This window comes from Copadichromis virginalis, linkage group LG17, assembly GCF_057382275.1.
Source record: "Copadichromis virginalis isolate Kocher_CV1m ecotype Utaka linkage group LG17, C_Virginalis_male_GT1.1, whole genome shotgun sequence".
In the NCBI taxonomy this organism is placed as follows: Eukaryota; Metazoa; Chordata; class Actinopteri; order Cichliformes; family Cichlidae; genus Copadichromis; species Copadichromis virginalis.
The window spans coordinates 15,191,862-15,217,927 of record NC_140634.1 but is presented as its reverse complement, the minus strand read 5'-3'; the positions used below and the strand labels follow the sequence as shown (position 1 = coordinate 15,217,927).

General features: G+C 39.9%; 1 protein-coding gene across 1 annotated transcript; it reads right to left on the bottom strand.

Moving 5' to 3' along the window:
• Positions 1-1,963: 1,963 nt before the first annotated feature.
• On the bottom strand, positions 1,964-25,729 carry LOC146689137 (phosphatidylinositol 3-kinase regulatory subunit gamma-like). Its single transcript, XM_085436147.1, has 9 exons — positions 25,197-25,729; positions 16,446-16,581; positions 15,268-15,366; positions 12,708-12,888; positions 12,104-12,229; positions 11,668-11,987; positions 11,040-11,114; positions 10,734-10,904; positions 1,964-9,425 (listed from the first exon to the last, which is right to left on the bottom strand). The coding sequence occupies exons 1-9, from the start codon at positions 25,309-25,311 to the stop codon at positions 9,227-9,229; spliced, it is 1,422 nt and encodes a 473-aa protein (XP_085292273.1). The 5' UTR covers positions 25,312-25,729; the 3' UTR covers positions 1,964-9,226.
• Between the last annotated feature and the right edge of the window lie 337 nt (positions 25,730-26,066).

The window sequence follows — 26,066 nt, the reverse complement described above, 5'->3', positions numbered from 1 at the left end:
CAAATTTACAGGCATTTAAAAGATGTAATGATGTATTTAAAGATCTGCTAACGAGTCATTGAAGAACCTTGGCTTAAGATTTTGAGTTCCTAGGCAATGAAAATTCAGACCCGATCAAAATAAAAAAGCTGCTGGATATTGAGCAAGTCAATAGTCTCTGTGTGCGTGTGTGTGTGTGTGGGGTGTGTGTGTGTGGGGGGGGAGTCCGGTCTGTAGTGGAACTGCAGGGGAGGAGTGGTCCACTGGGTTCAGGCCCGACTGGCAGCCACAATCTTTTCATGCCTCCCCATGCTGGGAAAAGAGAGAAGGTCCACGCTGTGAGTGAGCGTGCATCTTCAGCTATGAGAGACCACTGGCAGTTACAGGCTGGAAAGGCTAAATGGTAATTAAAGAACTGGGAACCCTCAACACTGTGTGCAAGTTTATTTTGCTGGGCAGAACCAACACCAGCTGGTGTCAGAGAGTCTTTGTTGCAGTCCACACAATTCCATACTTAGGGGGTACAAAACTATTTAACAATAAATTTAAATCTGCTCTCAGAGGTGGTAACATGGGTGAGGAATAACTAAGAAAAAGAAAAGAAACACTAAGAGAACACATATATAAACTATAATATCGCTAGAAGAAATGAAAAGGGCTATTTAAAAAAGCAAGGAAGCCAGCCCCTGGAAAACATGGCATTAATAATTATTATCTGAAGAGATTATAATTGAACCAGTGTTGGACTAAATATTGGTTTTTATGAATAATATATGGAAAGAGAGATTTCTCCCCAGTTCATAGAAGCAAGCAATACTCATTAAAGCACTAAAATCAGAGGAGGCTGGATTGCTTGCATGGTCTTACAGGCCAAGATATACTGTGTAAAGTTATGGAAAGAACGGTAACTGATTAGTTTTTAAGCTGGAGAAGGTTTAGTCCTTTTTCAGAGTAGGTTTCCTAGGCAGAGGAGCAACATAGCATCCATCCATTTATTTTATTTAGCTTCTCTGAGGCGAGGTTGCAGGGGCAGCAGCCTTAGGAGAGAAGCGCAGACCTCCTCCCTAGACAACCTCCTCCAGCTTTTCTGGGGGAACACCAAGGTGTTCTCTGGCCAGCAGGGAGTTATAATTTCTCCAGCACGACCTGTGCCTCCTTCTGGTGGGACATGCCCGGACTACCTCATCCTGAAGGCATCCTGTCAGATGCCCAAACCACCTCAAGTGGCTCCTTTTGATGCGGAGGAGTAGCGGCTTTACTCTGAGCCCCTCACCCTATCTTGAAGGGAGAGGCAAGCCACCCTTCTGAGAAAGCTCATGTCTGCTGTGAACCTGTTCTTTTGATGACTACCCAGAGCTCATGACCATAGGTGAGGGAAGGGACGTAGATCACATGGTAAACTGAGAGCTTCACTTTTATGCTCAGGTCCCCTTTTACCAAAACATAAACTGTGCAAAAACATAACTGCAGCTGCAGTCCTAATCCATCTGTCAGTGTCCTGCTCCTAGGAACTCCTCCACTTGGGAGTAGCAACTTGTCCCCGACCCAGAGTGGGCACTCCACCCTTTTCCGGCTGAGACTTTGAGGTGCTGATTCTCATTCCTGCCACTTCACACTTGACTGTAAACTGTTCCAGTGCGAACTGGATGCCATGACCTGATGAAGCCAATATGAACTGTTAGGCAACCCGGCTCGGGTGGCTGCGGTATCATCTGGATGATATATTAGGAAAGGTGTCTCCGTCTTAATTACTTAAAACAACTTTTACAGAGGTAGCTATTATTGAGTAAGGGTTGCAAATCCATGACTAGCAATGACACTGGCCGCATTGCACGTGTTATGTGCAAGGGTCAAACTGAACTAGATATGGCATGTAGTGATCACACTAATCAAATGAATTTTGGGGTATGCGCAGGCACATTACAAACCACCTAGTGAGAGTACACCCTGAGATGGAAGCATTTACAAAAAAGACAATCACATATTTGTAAGTGAACAAAATATTTCCTTTATTCTGCAAGAGAATCAAATATGTTGTAACTCCACTGATAATCATACGTGGGTTTTGCTCATAAAACAAACGGCTCATAAACAACTCAACAAACTCTTCCAACGGACACAAGAAAGTAGTGTAATGGTGAAGGACCAAAAACCATTTCAAAGAGAATACCAAGAGAAGCCAAAAGCAGGTATGGCTGAGGGTAACGCTGAGAAAGAGACCAGCTTGAGTCAACCGAAAATACTGAATGGGAGAGATTTCATTCAGTCAAGGTACAAGTTTGTGGTTCTCTGATGTTATGTAAATCAGCACTTTGTCATTTTTTCTTTTATTGTTTATTGTGCAAAATTCTTATGAATGACACATACTGGATGTTTTAAATCTTTGATCATTTATTGTAAAAGAACACTGGGCTATAGATATTGCTGTAATTTGGACTGAAAATACTCAAAGCTATTTATTCATGTGATGTACCAATGGTTGGCATACATTTTTGGTTCTCTTTCTCAGTTTTGTTATACCATTAAACAACCAACACAAAAGGACTATAACTTGTTACAGCTGTAAGCAGTGATGTTAAATTTGCTATATTAAATTCAGATCTCAATACACCATAAACAGACAAATAACATTCGATTTTAAAGACATCTTTTTAAACCATTTTTCTTTTACACACAAGAGAAAACAGTCAATAGTACCAAATATGCATGCTGGATCTGTACGTATGCCAAAAAGGGGTAAAAGGCATAGAAGGGAGGAGGGGATGTTGTATAACCTTTTTTGAAAACTGATTTTTTTTAAAGTTTTTTTTCAAGTTTTTTTTTTTCTTTTTAAAGAAACTGATACTCCCCAAAGCTGTGCTGGGCGCTGTGATCAGATAAGCATTCGTCAGAAGACAACACAACTCCTCTGTAAGAACAAAACATATTAAAACCTGGCTGCAAATAAAACTTTGCAGAACTGCTTAAGGATGAGTAGTAGCAGTACTAGTGGTATTAATAATAGTAGTAGAGGAATAATAGACAGTTGCTATTTTAACAGTCCTGCAATGATAGTGAGTATAAACACTCAGAAAAAGGTAACAGTGGAGTTATTGTTCCTTTTTGTTACTGAGCCTGCACCTTTGTTAGAATCAAAATGTACCTTCCTTTTCTGAGAGGTGATCTTAAAATCTGTTCCCTGGAGTTGTATAAGTTGATGCTGAGTTTTCTGAAGTAAACTCAACCAAACAGTCATTAAAAGTAAACTTGACAATATTTGGTTTGTCCCATTAACCCTCATAACTGATGTCACTGTAACCCCAGGTGTACAGAAAGGCCTGTATTTTGGGTCTGTAACTGCACAAATACATTTCCTTCCATCGTGAACCCCTGACTGACAAAAAAGGGAATATTGCATGTAATTGTTTAGTGATACAAAAAGTGAGAACAATCCTGCAGAAATAATTTAATTATTTGTGATGTTTTAAAAAAAAAAAAGACATCTGGACGGTGGCCAGGGGAGGGGTTATAGCGAGACAAGACATCCCACTCTTAAGTTAAGTCAAATGCTTGTAGTGCTAAAAAGTAAATTTCATGAGTTCGGTCTTTTTGGGATCAATTTCTTGTGTTCCATTAGGAACATTTGTTCTGGATTTCTGCAGGACACTTTCCAAATAAAGAAAGAAAAAAAACTTCAAACAAGACTGAACTTCATAAACTGGCAAACACAGATTACAATAATTTTGATTCATTTACAATCGGAAGATCAATGAACATGGACTAAAGATGGATCTTTCCTGATATGCCACAAAAACAAACAAACAAACAAACAAAAAGACACGTTTCGACTCACAAGAACTGAACTGATGGACAATCCAACAATCTCACCAAGCAGTATGGGATGGTCATTCACACTATGATTTTATTTTGTGAGTCGTGATACCATCATTTCAATGGACGTAAAAAATTGTTTCTATTACTGAAACATTCATTTTCCAATCATCAACAAACATCAAGAACTTAAATCTTTGGCGTTAATGTGTTTTAAAGGGTGGGGGGTGGGGTGGTGGGTGGGGATGGTCAAATGGCAACTAAAACAACCCTTCAAACTGTAACTCCTTTAAGCTCTATATACATATAAAGATATATCATATATATGACAGCTCTGTAAATGTTACTCTGGATGCATACGCAGACATCACCAGTAAATGTGTGCAATTTCAGTCAAGCCCTATGTGACAATCGAAACACATCTGAGAAAAGTTTCAAATGGCACCTTCTTCCCTCCCAAAGTAGCTCTACATTTGCCTGTAACAAATACTGTACATACACTACAAACCTCATCCCTGCTCACCAGAAAACAAAAGGGAACTATTTGCTTTTTAAATTTTTTCTTTAATAAATGTATCATTTTATATAAAGACATTCAACAGTGAGCAATGCAATACAGTTCAAGTAATAGACTTAGGGATGTTTGAGTTCCCTATGCAAAACACAAAAGTCTGGTAACAGGGAAAAAAACTAAAGAAACAAAAACCTAGACCGTATGTTGACTGAGGGGAAAGAAAGACCATGACATCCATTTGGTGACGATGCTGCATCTAATTATGGGAACCGATGACGTACAAGACTGTTAAAGGTAGGACATTTTAAAAAGTCAATGTCATGGGCCTACATTAATTGATGAGTGACTGAAGTATCCATGCACAAAAACCCTGATTTAACCTGATTTTTTCCCCTCAAAACGCTGGCTTTGTTGTGTGGTAGCTTCTACGGTAAACTTGGAAAAAAGACCTGAGGGTTAATGACCAGAAACTATGATCAAAAAAGTCGTCCGAATTAAATGGGCCTGCATTCCCGATAGCACCTTGAGAGTTAGCAATAGTATGTGTTGATTTTAGATAAACGTGACTGAGGTGCTTCGGATTAAAAAAACACACTGGACCAACCTCGCTGTACATTCAAGATTATACTGACAAACCCCATGAAAAAGCAAAGATAACCTGTGACTTAATCCAAGAAAGCAAAGCTCTGAGGCCGTGTCCAGTTCAGAGGCTCATTTGAAAAAGGGAAGGCTAAACCTGCATCTCTGCAAAAAAGCATTTGCAGATGATTCACCACAGTGTCATTGTAAATTCTCACAATATGGCCATAATAAGATTAGAAAATTAGCTTGTGTATACTTACGGACAGTAAACAAAAACACTGATACCAAACAAAAACAATAAGATGCAAAAAAATAAAATTAAAAAAAAAATCTAAAATCTCATTAAATTGATACAGTTGCAAAACTGCAAAATACATAGTTTGCAATAGAACTGGAAGCCCAACAATCCAAAGATCTACAGAAACGCACATATAAGCCTGAGAAACTCCTTCCCACTGCAGCAGTGTCTTAAAACTTGTATATTACAAGAAGCCCCTGAAACAGGACACAGCTAATCTCCCTAAATTCTTCATGCTGCAAAAGTTACGTTGGGTTTCTACTTATGGCTGCTATTCTTAACTGAACTGGAAAACTCGGGCTGATAGATCAAGTAAATTTGGCACCAATTTTTTGAAGTGGTCTGTCAGACATGACATACGATTTAGCAGTTGAGCCAGTTTTTGTGTAACTTTTGAGCTACACTTCTACAGGTCTAGAGAAGTGAGTTCTATATACACTTCCATTTTATTCTATTAGGACTACTTGTGAATTTGTGTGGAAACTAAACAGACTTGCAGTCTTAAGAGATTTACTGAAGCAGGTTTACACCTTCTTGATAAGCCTTAGAACAGGTCAATTTAGATTTAATACTGCCACACCGATTCATCCTGTAGTTTACAAAGAAGAAAGAGAAACTTTCACTACCCATGGCTTTCAGCTCCACAAACCTCACTTCTCCCAGTTCATCTACCTATTGTCAGCAGACTAGTGGGCTGTAATGGAGGGAGGGTTATGGTAGATAACAGTGAGCAGACTCCAATAGGTTGTAGAAGACATAGAGATGACTGGAGATAAACACACAGTGGGCACAAACAAGGCTTTATGATTTCTTCACAATGATTCCTTTGCACTTTCCAAACAATAGCACTCTTTCTAAAACTGGACACTTTCTCTCTGTGCGTTTGTGGCCAAGCTTATCAAAACTGGGAAAATCTTAAAGATGACAATAAGAGAGAGGGGTGCTTTATCTAACTTTTTTTTTATTATTAGATGCTCTTTCCAGTTTAAAAAAAAAGGCTAATGCCTAACCAGTGTGATTAGTTTTAAGACGAGGATTAGAGTGAGTTGAGAATCACATCTCTGCTTTTTCTTAAGCATTCTCATAACCTTTGATTTCATTACGACCTTTTAAAAGCTCCATATTATCAGTCAGGCAGCGATAAGTCAACTTGATCACTATGAGAAGATGCTTTACTGTGCTGTGTATTCATTTTCTGGGGGGAATAGAATCTAACTTGGTCGTGTATTGTAGCTCTCAGTGTTTGAAGATATTTTTCTTTTTATTGAGTCGTTGACAGAAAATGGATCCACTGGTTAGAAAGTCACGCAGAGAGCATGTCGTTTGGGTTCAAATAAAAGCCAAACACTATCAGCAATCAGACAGAAAGGGAATTTCACTCCAACAGCTTAACTGTGATTATCTCCAACTTTAGTGCATCTCACACTAACTGCTGAACTACATTAAACACAAAGCTAGATTGCACGTTCTTTCAAGTTTTCAGATTTTCTTCTAAAGCCTGTATCTTCAGCTCAGGACATGGACTTTGTGTGCCTGTGCTCCTTATACATAAACATTTAGTAAAAGCTTATTTTTTCTGAAGGCGTTCAAACAAAAACACCCCAGTTTTTCAGCCTGCAGTCACATTGCATTAGCTCTTTTCTTTGTTTAAACCACACATAAAATGGGTTTCGGCTTTTATGGCAACATTTTTCACCAAGCTAAGCCTTTCAAAGGCTGGAAAAGGAACCCTTTACCAGTTTACCTTAATGTGCCTTATGTTTTCTTCAGACCAAATTCAAAGTGAAATTTTCACGTCCCAATTATATAGAAAGATAAAATCAAAGAAGCAAATTGGCACAAATTTATGACAGGTAATGCAAATGAAATCATTTTTGCATAGGGTAAATTCACACTAATGTGCTGTGGATTTAGTGTCACCATTATCACAGTTTGTAAGCAGCTAGGCCAGATGATTTCGGTTAACCTTTATACTGATGCATGAAAAAAAAAAAGAAAGAGCTTGGAGGAAACTAAGCAAAAATGTTCCCATTAATTTCAGCTGTCAGTTTGTCTCAGGAGGAGAAAGAAATTTTGGGGGTTTTGAAATTAGCCAAAAGATGCCATGTAGCTTTAGCTGCTAATTACACCTCCTTTGACTCATCCACTTTGGCGTACACAGCCAAAATTTTGTAAGCGCTGAGATTACAAATGGAGCTTGTTTGAGTGCTTTGAAGGTTGTGGGGTTCATGTACCCTTTGGTTTATAAAAAAAAGAAAAAAAAAGAAGTATATTTGTCGCTAAAGCACACGGCCTGAAACTCATTTTTATGTGTGGCCTTAAACACATCATTGCTTATCTTCACCCATTTGCATTCACCAAAGATGGGAAAATGAAATAAAGAAAGAAAAACCCAACAGATGCTTTATCCTCCCCCTTCACACCAACTTTGGTCTCTGGTTGTGATTTGTTACCATTTACACATACTGTGGTGTGAAAAAGTATTCTTCCCATTCCTGATTTTTTTCTTCTTTCAAAAACACATTTGTCACGCTTTCATGTTTCAGAGCCTCGAGTTTTAATCTTAGATAAGGACAGCCTGAGGAAATACAAAATGCAGGTTCTAAAATATTTCAATTTTTAAGGACAAAAAGCAGCTATCCAAACCTTCCTGGCCTGGATCGTGCCCATAGATGCCATTTTTGCCCTGTCTTATTGGTGAATCATGCATGCTGACCTGAACTGAGGCAAGTGACGTCTGTAGTTGTTTACATGCAGTTCTTTTATGAACCCCTGAATAAGTCGTTGATGTGCTCTTGGAGTAATTTTGGCAGGATGGCTACTCATGAGAAGGTTCACTATTCCAACCTTTCACCATGGTTCGCTGGATTCCCATAGAAATATCTTTGTAGCCCTTTCCAGACAGACAGACGTCAATGACTTTGTTTTTCATCTGTTCAAGTTTCTTTAGATTGTAGCATGAAGTTTCGCTTTTATTTTTTCTAATATACTTTAATTCACAACTTCCATATCTGGCAGTAAACTCATGAATTATCAAGGGTGGAGGGCAATTCCTTTTCTCTTTTACATAGAGACGTGTAGGTTATAATTGTTTTTTTCCTTTAATAAATGAACTTCATTTTGCACTTACTTGGATATTTAGTAATATTTGTTTGATAATCTGAAACATTTAAGTGTGACGTGTGACATGTTGTGTCCCCCCCAAGAAAAAGGGTGGTACAAATACTTTTTCACAGGACTATAATAAAAAGCAATGTTAAAAAAAACAATAATAAAAACAAAATAATTAGTTTATACAAGCAAGGCTTCAGTCTTTGAGACAAAAAACAAAAAACTTCTGTGTCACTTGTGCACCTCCCTCCCCCCAGATCCCTCAGCAGCAGCAGTCTACTCTCTCTATAGCACCTAGTGCTTTGTCTTTTATGCTACATCGTTTTATATTTTTGTATGGCGAGGGACAGAGAACAGACACTTGACATCATTTCAAAGTAAGTGAAAACAAAAAGGAAACCTCTTAAAAAAAAAAAAAATCTCCAAAAATATATTTCAAAGTTACACCATCTGATGAAAAGAAAAGGGAGGAAAAAATGATGGGAACACAGAAAAAGTCTGATGGGAATGTTTTGTTGTCATTCTTGTACTTTAGAGTTTCTGGTATAAAGTCTGAGCTGGAGTTTAGGTAGCAGCGGGATCAACCTGAAACTCTGACGTCTCCTACTCCATTTCCTTCCTTCGGTCACTTTTGTTTTCACATTCACAAACATTTAAAACTTCCTTGTGCAAATCAAGCAGTCTTTAGAAAGAATGCCCTCCAAAATTGTTCTTGTAAAAATATATAACTCCAAGGTGGCTGATGTGTGTGTTGCAGCAAATGTTAAAATTGTATCGATGTTCATCAGGTCTGGACACAGGGTTGTTTTGTAATTCAACCAATACCACCACCACCCATTAAGCTTCATAACACCCCCTTTTCTCCTTTATCCTGAAGACGGTAAAATGTGTTGTCCTTCTGGGGGTAGTTGTTTAGCATCGTTGGTTGGGGTTCATCTTCGTCCAGAGGGCATCTGTGCGTAGACAGGGTAGGCAAGGCGCACATTGAGTGAGTCATTGTGCTGCACCAGGGAAGTCTGGTGGTAGTGGAGCACCAGGTCCTTCAGGCTGCTGTAGAGGTTGTATGGCTCAGCAAAGCCAAAGCCACGTGGTGTACTGTAGATGACACAGTGCTTCACCTCCCCTTCCACACTTAGGAGACACACAGGAGAGGTACTTTAGTTAAGACTGTTTTAAGGTTAAAAATTTGTCATTCAATGCTTTCTTTCTGCATTTCCAGTTTCTTCCAGCTAGCTTTGTTCTACTACTAAAGTAAACTCCCAGGGATAAAAAAAATAAATAAATAAATAATGGAAATCATATCAGTTTTATTATTTTGGTTACATTCAGTATTTTTTCAAATGTTAATTTAGTGTAGTGATTTAAGAGTTTTGAGTCAGTGAACTTGTTGGTTCTGTGAAAAAATGACCTTTTTCATTAATTCTCTCAAACTACTACTTCCCAAGAGGAAGCATCTTATTCAATACTGACATTAAGAAAAATAAACATTTTGGAATCAAACCTTCCTGCTCTCAGGGTTCACTCAGTGTCTAACCAAAGTTTGGGTTGGGGGAAGACAACAGCTAACAACAACACTACTTTAGAAGATCAAATCTCTGCATTTTAAAACACATTTTGTACTTTAACATCCTCCTGCCTCTGGCTCTTCTATCATCTTGTTATAGCATGCTTTTAAACTGGCTTTTACAAAGCTACCATGTTATTGGGTTCAGTCTAAATATATAGACATGGACACATAAGTGGCTTTATTGTAACCATTGACTATAGGTTGCCATGGAAATAGAAAGCAATCAGCATGTAAATCACTGAGTTTTTTTCCCCTCCCACATGCTGTGAATGCATCATTAATCCCCTGTCTGAACTGGAAGATTTTCTACACGGCACACTTTGCCCACAGTACCAATGGGGGTCAAGACATATCACAATGTATATCGTGTATCGCAATATAGCTAAAAAATATTGTGCATTACATTTTCCTCATATCGCCCACCTCTACCACAGTTTTGTGTCCAAAAATGTTTTTTCGGTTCCCTCAAACGCACACTGTGAATCACAGTGTGCTGCAGACTTAAAAAAGCCCTATCATCATCTTCAATAAAATAATCAGCTTCTTTTCTGAAGCTTTCAAATATTTCGTGGCTTAAAGATGTACTGCAAAAGCATGGTGCTATTGAAAAGCCTGAGAGTAAATACAATTAAAAGTTGTAGCTTTTTTGTAACTTCGATTCTATTTTAACAACTTTTTATGTATATAATACAAATGCCTAATGTTGTTGTTGGCACTGGTGTTCGTCTCAATGTGCAATATTTTGAAAGGTGTCCCAACATTTTGTCCTTGTGTACAAACAAGGAGGACAAAAATGTCACTCTTGACTTCATAAAGTATGGGTATGTAAAGTAAGACGCACATCACTTCAGTCATGTGTTGCATGTACTCACACTACAGAGCAGGCATAGCACCCTTTTTTGCTGCTTTCTCGGATAAGAAAAGCTCCATCTGGCTTCCCCAGGAGCAGCTCCTCTGCCTGTGTCCTGTTCAGATCCCCCACAAACCAGTTCTTCTCATCATAGTGAGGCAAGTTCTCATCTTCCTCACTCACAAAGTAACCTCTGCAACCACATACATATGCAATACATTGAGAAATTGCACCAAAGAAATAATATATTCTGCTCTTTAAATTAACAGTTGCTCTAAGTAAGTAAAGTAACAGTGTTTGGGTTGCAGCAAAGCAAGTAGAGACTCACTCGTCTGTGTTCTCATTCTTGATTCCCAGCCAATCATTAATTCGTTTCTGACGAACTCCTTTATGATTGAGCCAGCTAAAGAGAAGTAGAGAGAGAGAGAAGCATTGTTACTGCTAGGAATCGGTTTGAAACTTTGAAATTTGTTTATGTTAGAGTGAACCGGCACAAGACTGAAATTGGCAAATGTCCTCACAGAATAATTTGGGATGTTCTGCTGAGAAACTGCTTAACTTGTTCCTGGAAATAAAGCAGGCGCTCTGATATCGAGTTGAACTGGACCTTCCCTAAACTAAAGCAAGTTTCTGATTGAGCCACTTGATGTGCTTTTGGCTCTAGAACTATGATGAGTCAGATTTTCTTTGATGTCCATATGACAATCAATAAAAAAAACAATTATTTCATCGGAAATGATTCCACTGATGTTTGAGTTTTTTTGACCACATCTAATAACTCCCCATTTGACTTTCAAGTGTGTGTAGCTACCCCACAGATGTACAGCATGAACAATATAAACACATGAAAACAGGATCCTGTTCCAGGTCAGTAGGTTTTTAATGCTGACCTGCTTTGACCTGCTTTCTGTACTAATGCCATTGCTCATGTTTTTCTCTCGTCTTTGTATGCTTACACTAGATACTGATCCCTGATTTTGCGGAGCTGTATGAGATCAGGCTTTAGGCTGTTCATCTTTTTGTCTGTCTCCCGGTTGTCCATGGCTTGCGTCTTTAGGTCCTGCTCCAGCCGCACCTTGCTGTCGTGGATCTCTCCGAGGCGAGATTTAAGCTTTTCATAGTTCATCATGATGCGCTCAATCTCTTTATCATTGCTCTCACGCCTAAAACGCTCAATGTAGTCCTTGCTGTAGCGCTCCTGCGTGTGGCATTGCTCCTCGAAAATCTTGATGGTTTCATTGAAGGCTTCAATAGCTGTTCGCTTCATCTGGATCTCCTGCAGGACAAGATGAATAGTTGACACACAAAAAAAGCCCCAAAAAACAAACAAACAAACAAAAAACAGACATGCAAAAAAAGCAATGCATTTGTTAGACTAGAGTATGAATATACCTGTGATGTCTTGGTATACTCTTCATATAGTCTGTCATATTCTTTGCTTTTCTCCTGGTACTGATTGTGGTATTCCTGCAACTTCTTCCCCACTGCATCGATGTTGTCCTCCTTCACCAGCTGGTCCTGAGAGTCAGTCGGAGAAAGGAGCATTAGAGACAGAGTGACTTTCAGAAACTGACAAGGAAAAAGCTGGAGAGTAAAATCAAAAGCCATTTGTAATAAAAGGCCAAAAGGAAAAACAAAAATGCACGCACACACACTTATTCCCATTACCCCCGTTCTCCTTACTGAGGGTGACTCCTGAACAGGCTCGTTAATAAACCACCCACAATGCCCCAGGTGTAAGCCCAGGTGGGCATTCTGGCTAATCTTGCATAGTTCTGAGTAATGACTGGCTAAACCTGCCCTTTCATCACTGGTGCGTGCAATTGAGTATGTCATAGGAGCCGGCCGAAAGGGCAACATTTCAGCGTGCAGGTATCATGTAGCTGCTGCTGCAGTTTAAAGTGGAAACACTAAGAGCAAGTCATTGGGTATAGAGGGAAGATTGTTGGTGGTATTCAAGAGGATACTGTTTAAAGATTATGAGGAGGGAGTTTACCTGCTGGAAGCGGGAGATGGGGTACATGAGCTTGACATCTAGCTTGGTGTTGTATTGAGCCAGTGACTCATGTCTGTAATGGCTGATGAGCTCCACCACTGAGCTGAAAGTCAGGGGGTCAGAGAAGCCGTACTTCCCATCTCTGTGGTAGATCTTTATCAGCTTGTTATTGCCCCCTTTCCTGAATAACAGAATAACAAACAAAGGCTTAAAGAGACAGGCAATGCATTCTAAAACAGACAGGTTGTCAATTTATATACACGCCTTCAAACATTTGAAGATGTGGCGTACAAATATTTATACACCATAGCTTCTATAACACCTGGGCATGGTATGACTCCAAGGCGGGATCTTTGGTTTTTCCTGACCTGCCCGTGTCAGGTTAATGAAGAAGAAGAAGAGGAAAAAAAAAAAAAAAAAAAAAAAAAAAAAAAAAAAATCACATCTTAGCCACCAAACACTCTTTGCTAAACTATGCATCAGAGAATGGCTTCATATTTCCTGCCACCCTGCCCCTAACAAAAAAAACCCAAACAAAAACAAACAAACAAAAAAAAACCCACACTTCAGAAGAGTCTATTTTAGAACTCTTATTATTGACCATTACCCTGAAATGTTAAAGTTCAGCTGATGGTAAAAGCAGAAAGAAGGTGGAACTGAAACACAAGGCTAAAATATGTCACCAGGTTTGAAAAGAAATAATCAAACAAAGTCTAAACAGAGAATTATACTAAATAATTCAAGTTAAAAATGTATTTCCTAAACAAACATACTTATCCTATGCTAGTGTAATGAATTGTTCTGCTGTCAGTTGACATCATTAATAGGTTTTATTCATTTCTGTCTGAAAGTCAAAAGATGAACTAGTTATTAAGATTACATTCAGTCCGAGTTATCAAGGGACACACAGTGAAACAAAACAAAACAAAAAATACACAGAGGTAGAAGAGAATTCGTTTTAAGCATGTATTCTATTCCATCAAAACACACATCAGAGCTCAGTGGGGGGAAAAAAAAATTACGCTAATTTCTATTCTGTTATAGGCTGGGTAATCTGCTGGGAACAAAAGGATACCATGCACTTTGATGAAAATGAAAATTCTCAGCTTTCAGAGGATGAAAGTAACAAAATAACGCAGTCAGCTTTTTTGCAGCAACTAAAAATGATACCCAGTTTTTATGGCTTCCACGTGCTTGTATGCATGCCTGATAACATCAGGGCATGCTCCGAAATGAGTTGACAGATGGTGTTGGATGGGAACTCTCCTCCTAGATCTGGAGCAGGGCATCATTAAGCTTCTGGACAGTCTGAGGTGCAACCCAGCCACGCTGGATTTAGGTCAGGCTAGCATGACTATGGCATCAATTCCTTCATCCTATAAAATGACTTCAGGTGGCTACTGTTGTGGTTTCGTCCTATATAACTAAAACTGAATTGAATGATATCCTTCAGGAATTGCCACCAAGCTCTTGCCACATGAGGCTGGGTGTTGTCCAGCACCAGGAGGGTCCCAGGACCCACTGCACCAGCACAGGGTCCTGGGGGCTTGGACAAGCGGTCCGAGGATTTCATCCTGATGCCAAACAGCACTCAGTGTGCTGTTGCCCACCCAGTGAAGGTCTGTCAATCTCTCCTTAGGTTTGGCTCTTCAGACCATCACTGACCCACCACTAAACTAGTCATGCTGATGTTACAGTCACTCAGGGTGAACCTGCTCTTATCTATGAAAAGCCCAGCTCAGACTCCACAGTGCCAAGCAGTGAAGTCCATTTCTGATTGTTTGGCCAGAGACATTCACACTAATGTCCTCCATGCTCTTAAGATGTTGGGAGAGGCCGCAAACCTAGCAATTGTACACAATGATGTGTCATCCTGGAGGAGTTGGACTCTAACCCTAACCCTCTATAGGGGACTTGGTATCATCTCGTGCTACCAGTAGTCACACTGACACTAGCCAAACAAAAACAATGATTAGAAAAGATGAGGTGGGAAAATATGCCTATAAAACCATTCTTCTTTTTGGGCATTTCCTCATTGTTGCCTCTCTAGTGCCCCTGTAGTTAATTTCATTCAAATCAACGCAGCTGAAATTGACAAACAACCCCCTCTGCTACTTAAATGACCAAATCAATTTCCCAGAAGCTTAACTGCCTTGACCTTATACTCTGATTAAAGAGTGTTCCTTTCATTTTTTGAACAGTGTATGACCAACCCCCCCCACAAAAAAAACCCAAACCTAAAATTGTCCACTATTACTATGCAATGCTAAAAAACAACAAAAAACAAAATAATAATAACATCAGCATGCTCCGACTATGGCAATACAAGTTTAAAATATGTCCAGAAGGCAGGCAACGCTCTATTATTCTTTATTATCTACAAAGCACTTATAGGAACCATCTCAAGTCTACATTCTTGCAGTTAACTAAAGGATAACAGCATTAAAGTGGATCAGAAGTGCTGCACTACTCTCAAGTTTGTAGAAATCCTTGTGTGGTTTAAAACACATCATTCAGATGCTCTGATATAGACATAAACGTCTGTGTGCAGTGGCCTTACCTTAGCGTTAGCGTGTAGTCGCCTTGCATCTTAGTAGACGCGTCCCGAACCAGGAAAGTCCCATCAGGCATGTCTCTGAGCTTATCATTCACCTCCTCCCTGAAGACAAAATAGAAAAGAGAAACAGAGGAAGGAAAAAAAGGGTGTTTGACTTGGTTGAGTGATCCATGCACAGATGGTGTTCATTTGGAAAAGTCTGCCTTCAATCATCAGTGGCAGGCGAGTAGAACTTTCTTTATAACCACACACCTCAAAGTAAACAATCCGTCAATTAGCAGTGCAGGGAGGGGTGATCCTAGCCAGCAGTGTCTCAGCTGAGGATAAGTACGTGAGTGGCAGACTGACTGTCTGCACTGTAGGTGTGGTTATCACTGTTTGTGGAACAGCTAACCTGCACTTAAAGTAAAGCAGTGACCTTAACAGTAAAGACAATTTACTGCGCTGAGAAATAAACTTGTCAGTTATCTCTGGAGGTTAGAGTATATCGAAGTTTCAAAATATATTGACATACAAAACAAACTAACAAGCAAACCAAAGAAACATAGAATTACACTATATAGTTTACTAATATGATGGTGTATAACATAAAGCATATAAAAAAACTACTCTATCCTGCAGTCTTTAACTGCTGGAGCCCTACCCCTACTGTCGCTATAGACTTTAAGCTCACTGTCAAAGTTCTCCTGCAGCATAGATGGACAGACAGTGCTGTGATATCTAACAAAGAATAATAACCTGATACTCTGAGTTAAGATTCAATTGATGCTAAACAACATGCTAAACAGGAAATGCTAATTTCAAAGCCACCAGACAACAATGACAAATATAATATTTACCCTAATGAATAATAAGTGTTACTGGTCATTTTGAGACTCTTTAACATGTTGGTAGCTTAGAACCACACAAACATCAATGTCAGACAACTGACCAACTATAACTCCTATTATTTTGTGGTCTGACAACAGGTAAAGCACTGATAATACCCATATTTGCTTTTTTAAGATGTCTAAAATGTGCTGACCATGTCTGCACATAGAACACGCCTTTAGTTTCTGTCAGTGCAGGTCTTGTGTTGCTGGGGGAGGGGCCAAGCCTCCCACATCTGCATTTCATGTAACCTAACAATGTCACTGTTAAGCTCTCACTGATTTTTCTGTCAGTAACACAGTGTTTGCTACCTGGATATGTCACCCCAGTACCATTCGGCCTCTTGTAAGGAGCCTCCCGCTCCTCCATCCTTGGCGACATTGCTGCTGCCCCCTGCCATTGCGACCGAGGAGGGCTGCTGAGGCTTGGTTGGCTTTGGAGGAAGGGCTAGGAAAAAAAACAAAACAAACAAGTATTACAATTACTGTGTGTATAACAGTTCATATGTACATGATATTTGCATACAGTATAACTTGCCCTCAGCCCTGCAGCAAAGTTCAACCATCAGTCTACAGCTGCAGACAGAGTGTTGATCACTTTATCATTTAGAAATACTACTTTGCACAACCATACACAAAAATGTATGGTACCTCGCAGCCTCCTAGGCTACGTTCACACTGCAGGTGAAATCGCATCAAATCCAACTTTTTTTGACCCTATGCGACCCATATCCGATCATGGTATGACAGTGTGAACGGCACAAATCTGATATTTTCAAATCCGATCTGGGTCACTTTCGTATGTGGTACTGGATCCGATACATATCTGATATTTTAGAAAGCGACTGCTGTTTGAACGATCATGTCGCATTAAATCCGTCTTCTATGTCACTGACACAAGACAGATGCCAATTATCAGCGCCGGAGAAGACATCATGAACCCTTCCTGGCCATCCAGTGTAGATGTTAGTGTAACGTTGGAGAAACGTGAACATTTTATTTGTACTGTATAATCTGCAGATTCTGACAGACATTTCCAACTATCCTTTGAAGCACCGCTCCTCTCTTAAACAGCAATAAGGATAATTATTAGGCCATAAGTAAATAACAAAATAACTTTATAACTTAAAGCAAAATTGGGAAACCATCAGTCAAACAATACTGTTTGGTCTGGGTCTAAACAGAGCGCGTTGTGTGTGACGTCTTCTTTTGCGCATGCGGGCCGTTTGAGCGTTCACACTAGAGCGCGTTTACTGTCACATTTTATTTGTAGTGTGAACAAGCAGACAGAAAAATCGGATTTGATCCAAAAATCGGAATTGAGCATTAAGACCTGCAGTGTGAACGTAGCCCTAGTAGACACACCTATTGTATCAATTTCAAAATCTGACATCACTGTGTTCGAGTTATTGCATTCATAAGATTTTCCAAAAACTTGACCTGTGAGATTCAAAATCAGCTGATATTTGTAGAAGATCCACCAGTGGTATCAATTTGAAATTCCTACATCTCCACGTTCAAAAGTCACCAGATTCGCATTGAATTTTTGATTAAATCCTTAATATGTACACATTCTTTTTATGCAGATGATGCACAGGAACTGTACTCATAACCACACCACATAAACACTGTAGCAGTGCAGCTGGTGACTGTATGGTTATTAATCACAAGTGAAGCGCCCATATATCATAGTAATTATGCCTTATGTCAGAAACCACACACGCAGGTCAACTTTCACGTGAGTGTTCCTGGGGCTCAGCAGGAATGCTGAGGTTTGTTAAATGTGGAAATCCTCATGTTTTCATATCTTCTCCTGTCATTAAATTCATTCTCCTGTTAGGTTTGTAATGGGGAACTCTGGTCCTTCCGCTCGTTTGTTTGTAGCCATTGTCATTGCATCATCAGAGTGTTAAATTTGACTGAGAACTCTAACAGAAACTCTGACTTGCATTCTTCCCATTGTGTTTTGGTTTTCGACGGTTATGAAAATCAAGCTGTATAAACCCATAACTTAAAGGTTTTGCTATAAAAATAGGTTGTTGTCTTGTTATTAAGTGCTTCTTTATAAATGGACCGATTCTTATACATTTTTTACTTTTCTACTTTCCCAGAGCTCTCAAAGCCTTTTATACAACATGTCACAATCACCCATTCACACACATTCATACTCTGATGGATGCATTGGAGACCAACTTGGGGTTAGTGTCTTGCCCAACATATGCAGACTGGGGGAGCCAGGGATCGAATCACCAACCTTTCGATCAGTAGATGGCCTGCTCTACCTCAGGAGCTACAGCCACCCTCATAAATGTTCACTTTTACGTCACTTAAAGAGCTTAGTTCAGTTTGAGTAAAACTAACATAACAGGAGTGCCTTTGGTCAACGGGATCAATCTATAATGTTTCACAAGGTTTAGTCATTAAACAAATTTAAGTATCAAATGGAAATACCAACTGAAGAAAAGTCAATATATTTAACTGATTTTGTGAAATACTATGCAGTCTAACAAAAAAATAAACAAAGACTGAATGCATGAAATAAAGGTTAACATTACCGAGTCTGTTTCAACTTCTGCGTTGCAACTTGTGGCGCTAACATGCAACTTCTATGCAAGACTGGGATTCAAATCTATATTTGATTGCTAAGTGTGAAAAAATGTATTATAGAGAAAACATTTCACCTTGCATGTCAAGTCAAGTAAAACAGTATGACAGTCTGCTCACACACTGACCAGTCAGTCAAACGGGATTGATGGTAGTTTCAGAGCTTTTGGTTTTTGAACACTGATGTTATAAACCAGCGCATATTGTAAAGACCTGTTTGGTGCCATGCTGCATGCTAAACAGAGTTAACCTGACTATGACACATAATACGAAAAACAAACAAACACATGCAAAAGTTTGCAAGTATCCAAGCACATCTGGACACAATTTAAGGACCAGCAGTGTAATATCTCTCTCTCGCTTTCAACAGAGTACTGATGTGGGAGGTGTCATTTAAAAACAAAGTAACCTGATGAATGTACTGAAATGGAGTGGGCTCCTCCTGCAGAGTGCTCACGTGCCAGAGTCAGCAGCATTTGGGAACACTGTGGCCTCACAAATTACCACAAGACACGCACGCACAGACAGCAGAAACAGACGCTTGAATGTGAGGAAGGGCTGAATAAAACCTGGACTTCTGTGTGCACGTGCACATCACCACTCACTGTCCGTTGAATGCTAACACTCACAACAGCAAATAGTTACATTGTTAAGTTATTTCTGTTATTTTTAAGCAATCTATAGTTAAAATGTTTATGCTAAATACTACATAGGTAACTTTTGTCCTTAGGTTCGACTGGTGCTGTGTCACTACTATTCCACAATAAGGTTGCTGCTGGAACATTGCAGGACTACAATCACACTTCAAATTAGGTATTACATCAATGACAGCAGCTCACTGGAAAAGAACCATTGGGTATGTTCTGAATTTACTTGGGCTTATAAATGCTGCAACAATCGTTGTTCAGCATTTTTTCCAATATTATTAGAACTATTGTTCATCACAAATTTTCTTGAAATATTGTGATATACCCTCAAAATGATATCACTCACCACTAGGTTGAGGGTGACTAATGTGTTTAATTCATATCTTCTATGGAAAAACAGAAGACATTTTTCCCAGTGCTATGACGACTTAAACCTACAACATTTGCCCACTGGGGGGAGCAGAGCAAGCAAAATGCACAATAATTGATTTGATGCTAATTACAGACATGCTAGTATATCTAACTGACAAGTACAAAAAAAAAAAAAAGCCACAGCCACCAATGAAACAATGAAAACAATACTTTGGAGTTATATTTTAATTGTCACATGATAGTAGTGAGAATTCACTACAAAGTGTGTGTGTGTTGGGGGGGGGGGGGGGGGGCAAAAGAGGGGAAGTGACAGCTTGTGCTTATCTATGCAAATGCTTGGATGCCAATAAACTAACACACTACATTTCAAAGAACAAAAAAAAAGTAGGAACAGTTTACATCCTACAAACTTTTTCTTCACTCTTTATTGTAAGACCACTTAAATAGAGACTGGTAGCCTCTCTTCCTCTCCTGTTCTTTGTTCCCTTCTCACTGACTATTCAACTCTTCTCCCTCCTCTCTCTCATGTCACCATGGCAGTCGGTTAGTGTTGCCAAAACTGTCGTCCTGCAGCTGCACTGTTCCCCTCAGTCAGCACTTTACAGACTAATGCTACACGTGTGCACTTCCAAGGATAGATGGGGTGGAAATTCATGTTATGTTTACATTGAAAAACACATGCACAAGTGAAATAGATCGCAAAAACAGAAAAAAGTAACTGATTTTAAAAAGCATGAAAATCAGAGTCTATGTGTGCTTGCAGTTGTGGACCACACAGAGGGTAGCGTGTAAAAAGCACAGAAGGATCACCACAGCTGCAGTTAGGCAATCTCATTACCAATAAAATTAGTCTTTTCTTGACTTCATTACGTGTGTCCACTTTTCATATGTTACTTGAACACCTCAAACACTGAAGTTACAATGAGATAATCGAATTTCTGTCTTAATACACCAACTACAAAATGCATTTCTACCAAATTAATGACTAAAACAATTTCTGCACCTTTAAGTCTCTCATTACTCCAATACTGTATCTGGTAGTTTCTTAGGACAATGGACACAACAGAAAATAAGCAGTACACAAGCTCCAGATTGCAAAGTTCTATAAGAAAAATTAAGACCAGAGACCTGTAGAAAATCCAAACCTTCTGACAATGATCAGAATTTGTGGGAAATGTGATCTTATGTCCTAAATAAAGAAGAATTATACTAATCGGAGAACAGTCTTAACCACATGGACATATTTGGAAAACGTTCAAAACTGCAAAAAACACGACTTAAAAAAATATGACCAATATAACAGAAACTGCTGAGCCCTTAGTCACAACTACTGCATAGGTCCCTGAGAGGAAGCCAGAGGGACGGTGAACAAAGGGGACCGTAGGTGCAGCCTCCCCCTCACCAAACAAAGGACCAGTGCTCACACATTCACATATGCACAGACACTTCCATATCAGTTGTCATTGTACATGCTGACAGAAGCCTGCAGCTCTCCTAAACAATAACTGTCAGAGTGGACAGACACATGATAAATTCACTTGAGACAAAGAGAACTCAGAGAACATGGGTCTTGGGGCATGTTCAGGAGTGCACACGCCAGCTGATCAGGGAAACAGGGCAGCAAAATTGAGGTTTGACAGATGTGTACCGACACAGGAATTCATACACGACAATGGAATTAATGCACAGCCTACAGTTAAAAACTCAAAGCAGGAAGCATGAATGTGTTGTTCTGAAGCAATCTGCTTTATTTTCACAGCTCTACATCTGGATGAGGTAAGTGTGAGTGTACGCATCTGTTAGATGAATGGAGTCTTTCAGACTATCTAAAGAGGATCCAGATTTCTGATGTAGTAAAGCTGATTAACATTTAAGTTGACACATTGACAGAAATTTAAATTTGATAAAGCTGTTTCTAAATATTAAAATATTATAACTTTTTAAAGAACCACAGAAAAAAAATCTGCTTTAAGTGACATTCTGTTGTTGGACTTTCATTTGGACGACTGATTGTGACCCAGTTTTAAAATACAAATGCACACAGAGCAAAATAATGAATGAATGCCAGTGCTCGCTCACATCCTCTGCAAGTTATGGGTGCTGCAGGAGCAATAAAAGAGAAGGAGGAGCTCTGTGTGTAGGGGAAAAGCTGAAAAACACTAAAGAAAGGGCAGCATAAAAATGCAAATCAGTAGACATGGATACAAAGAAAGCTACGGTTACATTTAAAAATGCAAAACTAAGAAGGCTGAAGAGACTAAAAAGTGAAATACATGAAAACAAGAAATCTCATTCCCTCTCTTACCGTTCTCCATCACACTCTCCGTTAGATGCATGTTTCCAGTTCTCTCAGCTGTTTCCCTCCTCCCTTTTTTCTGTCACTCACTCTCCTCTCTTACTTGCACACACTCCCCCTCCTCCCTCCTCTACCACCACCTCCTCCTCCTCCTGTTCTCCTCTCCGTCAGACTGAAGAAAAGAGGGAGCACAGCTCATTCTAAAAGACAGAAGATGCCCCAGCTAATCCCTGCACGGAGGCACGCCCCCTCATCCAATCAGAGGACAGCCCGGAGGGAAGGCGTGTAAAGCTCAAAGAAAGAAAGAAATGAGGGAGGCAGGGAGGAAGGTTGAGTAGGCTTGTGGTAGACCAAGTCCATCACACCACGCAATCACACACACAACAATGCAGCACCTCTAAATCAACAAGTTTCTACTGTGACTGCCAACTGAATTTGTATATTCATTCACTAACCCTAAACTAAGAATAAAAACAAAACTTACCCAACCTTCCAGTAAATTCAAGCCTTGTTGAAAACTGATTCTTGTTCCAGCTTCTCCTACAGGGAAAAGCTGGAACCAGAATGAGCTTCCAGCTTCTCCAACCAGAATTAGTTTCAAAAAAGGCTTAAAATGCAGACAAAACCATAGGTGCTAGACATTCTACATCTCCACACATTCTACTGGGCTATGCCTGGAAAGTTACACTGGTGGAAAATTAGCAGAAGACACCTCTGTCCTATTACAGAACAGGTCCTCATACTGACGTTTAGTTTCATGACAACGCTGCAATTTATTTACTTGAAAAACAATTTTGCATCTTTCCGCTGACTCACATTTCAACACAAAACAAATTAATTTTATTTATACAGCACCAGCTGACAGAAATCTAATTATGCTTTATATGAAGTAAAGAGGCCACAATATCAGAGTGAGAACAACAATCAGACAATCCCCCTATGTGCAGCACTTGGTAAAAGTGGGGAGGAAGAACTTGTTCTTAACACGTGCAAGGAAGCATCCAGACTGCACAAATAAAGAAAAGGAACAATATGAATGAAAAAAATGATTTGTCGTCTTGGCAAAGGGGTCTTTTTCTTTTATTCTGTGTACACATGAATAAAAACTACGGAGAAGAAAGAGGAGCTGGAATGTATAACACTGCATTGTACTGCAAATGAACCTAGACATGCAAAAAGCACTCTGGTATGGTCCTTTGGCAACAATGTCCCGGTGATTTTCCATTGAAACACGAGACTCATCATTCACCCCACATCCACAGAGTGTCGCTTCACACACACCAAGTTGCCAGTGGATACGGAGGCCTTGCCCTCCCCTGGGGGTGGCAGTGACACTCCACCTGTGCTAATCACACCACAAGTACCACTGTACACACACAGGAATTCACACACTGTAGATATCAGTGAGGTGTTCACATTTCAATTCCAGTGTAATAAACATACACATGTAATGAACATCTGTGGACTTAGAGGTTTAGCTAATGACAGGATGTGCTCATTTGGACAAAAGAGCTGTAAGAATCTGAGTACTGTACAACCTAAAACCAACAGAAACAGCGAAGCTACTCGCATAGGAACAGAGGATTATTTGTCCTCTATAAACACCAAATCAGTCTACAAAAACACTCATATATACACAAATGCTGTTCTGAAGGTTTCACATTGCCAACACAATGTTTGTTATGGTCCAAAACATTCTTGTTCACTACATTTTGTCAGATAGAAACAGTCTGCTGAGCAAAGCAAAAATCTGTTATTTTTTGTGCCATGACAAACCCCTAAAGAAATGGCACTAGGCACGATAAAAGCCGTCCAGTGGCCAGTTAAATGTGTGAATCACCATTAAATGGCCAGAATTTTGCATCTGCATCCCTAATGCACTGAGCAGCAGCAACAAAGGATTACCGACTGCACTTCAAAATACAAGGTCTAAAGAGAAAACGTAGCTGAAACAATACTTTTACCCAGCACAAGCGTAAAATATGTTGCATAGTCAAGCATCCCGTGGTAAAATGGTAGTGAGCTCTAAGCCCAAATACTCTGCAGCATGCTACAGATAGACACAACACGGCACTGTGAGGTTGCTGCGGAGTATAGTGCATCTTAATAGATACATGGAGGGAAAAGAAAGGAGACGGAAAAAACCCCCGAAAGAGCTACAAGGCAATTCAACAGCGCCTCCTGGAAACAACACAACGTCCCACATCTGCGCCATGATCCATTGAGGAGGGGAGAAAAGCAGGGAGGAAGAGGAGCGAGTCGAATGACACTGGCACAATTGCCGAGGAATGAATGAATGAAACTTATTCAATTGTGGGTGACAGTTGGCTAGAAAAGGGCACAAAGACTTCTATATGTGTCCAAGTGAAGATCGTTTTTATTCGGAGATATTCAGGACTGTTTTATTCCAGGTTTTATTCATTTTCTTGGTTTCCTGCTTGTCCCATCCCCCCTCTCCCCCTTCCCCGCTCACGGCACAGCTGATTTTGGAATGATTCAGTCGGAATGGTTTAATGCAAACTTCAAGTGCGGAATAATACCAAATCTCGGTATTGTACAACATTTACCCGGTGGTCTCATAAGCCAAATTCTCCAACAGTTAAATTAAAATGGGTTAAGCAGCAGATACAGTCACCTTGGCTCCTATTCTATCATCTCATAGGCCTCTTGCCCCGGACTACACGGGACTTATTGTCTCCACAGTGAGACTGCAGCTACTGTGTCATCACGCAAATCTGTATCTTAATGTACAAAAGATCAGCTGTGGCGAGTGCACCGGACAGCGAGAAACAAAGAGTCCAAGGCGTTTAAAGCGCTGTCACTGCTGCTGTAAACTGCCATTTTATTTCCTTCGTCCCCGAATTACCTGCTTCTCAGCTACAGACAGCGCTAAGTTTATGTACGCTGTCACAAATGTAGCGAGTGTGCCTAAAACATCACGACTGCCCAGAAGCCCGCGAAGCCCTAATAAAACAAAGCCATAACTGCGTGACCGGTACGAACAGGAGCAAAACATGAAATCTGAAAGCTTCTCTGCAAATTTCACCAGACACCAAAGCACACAGCTCCTAAACACACATCACTCCAGCTAATTAACTCCAGTCCAACTAACCATTTCCCCGCTATCACCGGCTTGAAGCTTACCTGGTGGTTGGTCCATTTCCAGATAAAATATCAGCTCTGTGGAGTAGGGCATCATCACGTCCCTCCAGTCTCCTTCCTCGCCGGCTTTTTTGGTCGTCCAGACTGTGTTATACATTGCTTTCTTGTAGCTTAACCAGGCAGTCTTTGTATTAGAAAAACGCTATTAAACAAAGTAAAAATGACCGGCGTACTTAAAAAAGAAAAAAAGAAACAATCATCGTGTGCTCCTGTCATATGCCTCCATGTTAATCTATCTGTTTACTTCTAAGTCTTCTATCTGAATTCCTGCTTCAGGATTAAATGAATAGACGAAACGTATACAGCAAGCACCGGGCTGCGACTGCTCCCTCGGACATGTTAATATTGTTAACAACTCGGGGAACTTCATGAAGGCTCCTGTATGTATGTGTGTGCATCTATCTGTCTACATATATATGCACATAAAGACTTCCTTTAAACGGTGGGTAGGTAGATGCCAGCTCTACATACAACCCCCTCTGCCTCTCCTCCGCAGGTGCCACCGTCTCGCTAGTTTCATTTTAAGAAACGCACTGACAGGAGGAGGCTGGCGGAGGCAGAGCCAGACAACGGCTGGGAAAACCCACTCCTACACGACATGCAGGGGAGGACAAAAATATCACCAAATATTCACATAAAACTTAGTGTAAATAAACTGCTCTTTAATGTTACATATAATAATATCCCTCATTTATTCATTGCCATTATCTAATCCATGTAGGAAATCCAATTTTTTATCGTCCCTGCCGATTTGACGAATAATTAATCGTCCCTTTATTACTCGAAGAGTGGTTAGCCCGTTTCTGTCCTCTATACGCCGCTGACAAAGCGCTCTGCGCAAGCTCAGAAGCC

Bases quoted from the DNA above. Each gene is read 5' to 3' on its own strand.
- LOC146689137 (XM_085436147.1), bottom strand. From the start codon at position 25,311: ATGTATAACACAGTCTGGACGACCAAAAAAGCCGGCGAGGAAGGAGAC. The intron at 16,582-25,196 runs GTAAGCTTCAAG...TTTTTTTCCTAG, and splicing joins GGAAATGGACCAACCACCAG to CCCTTCCTCCAAAGCCAACC. The intron at 11,115-11,667 runs GTAAGCATACAA...ACTTCTCTTTAG, and splicing joins ATCAGGGATCAGTATCTAGT to CTGGCTCAATCATAAAGGAG.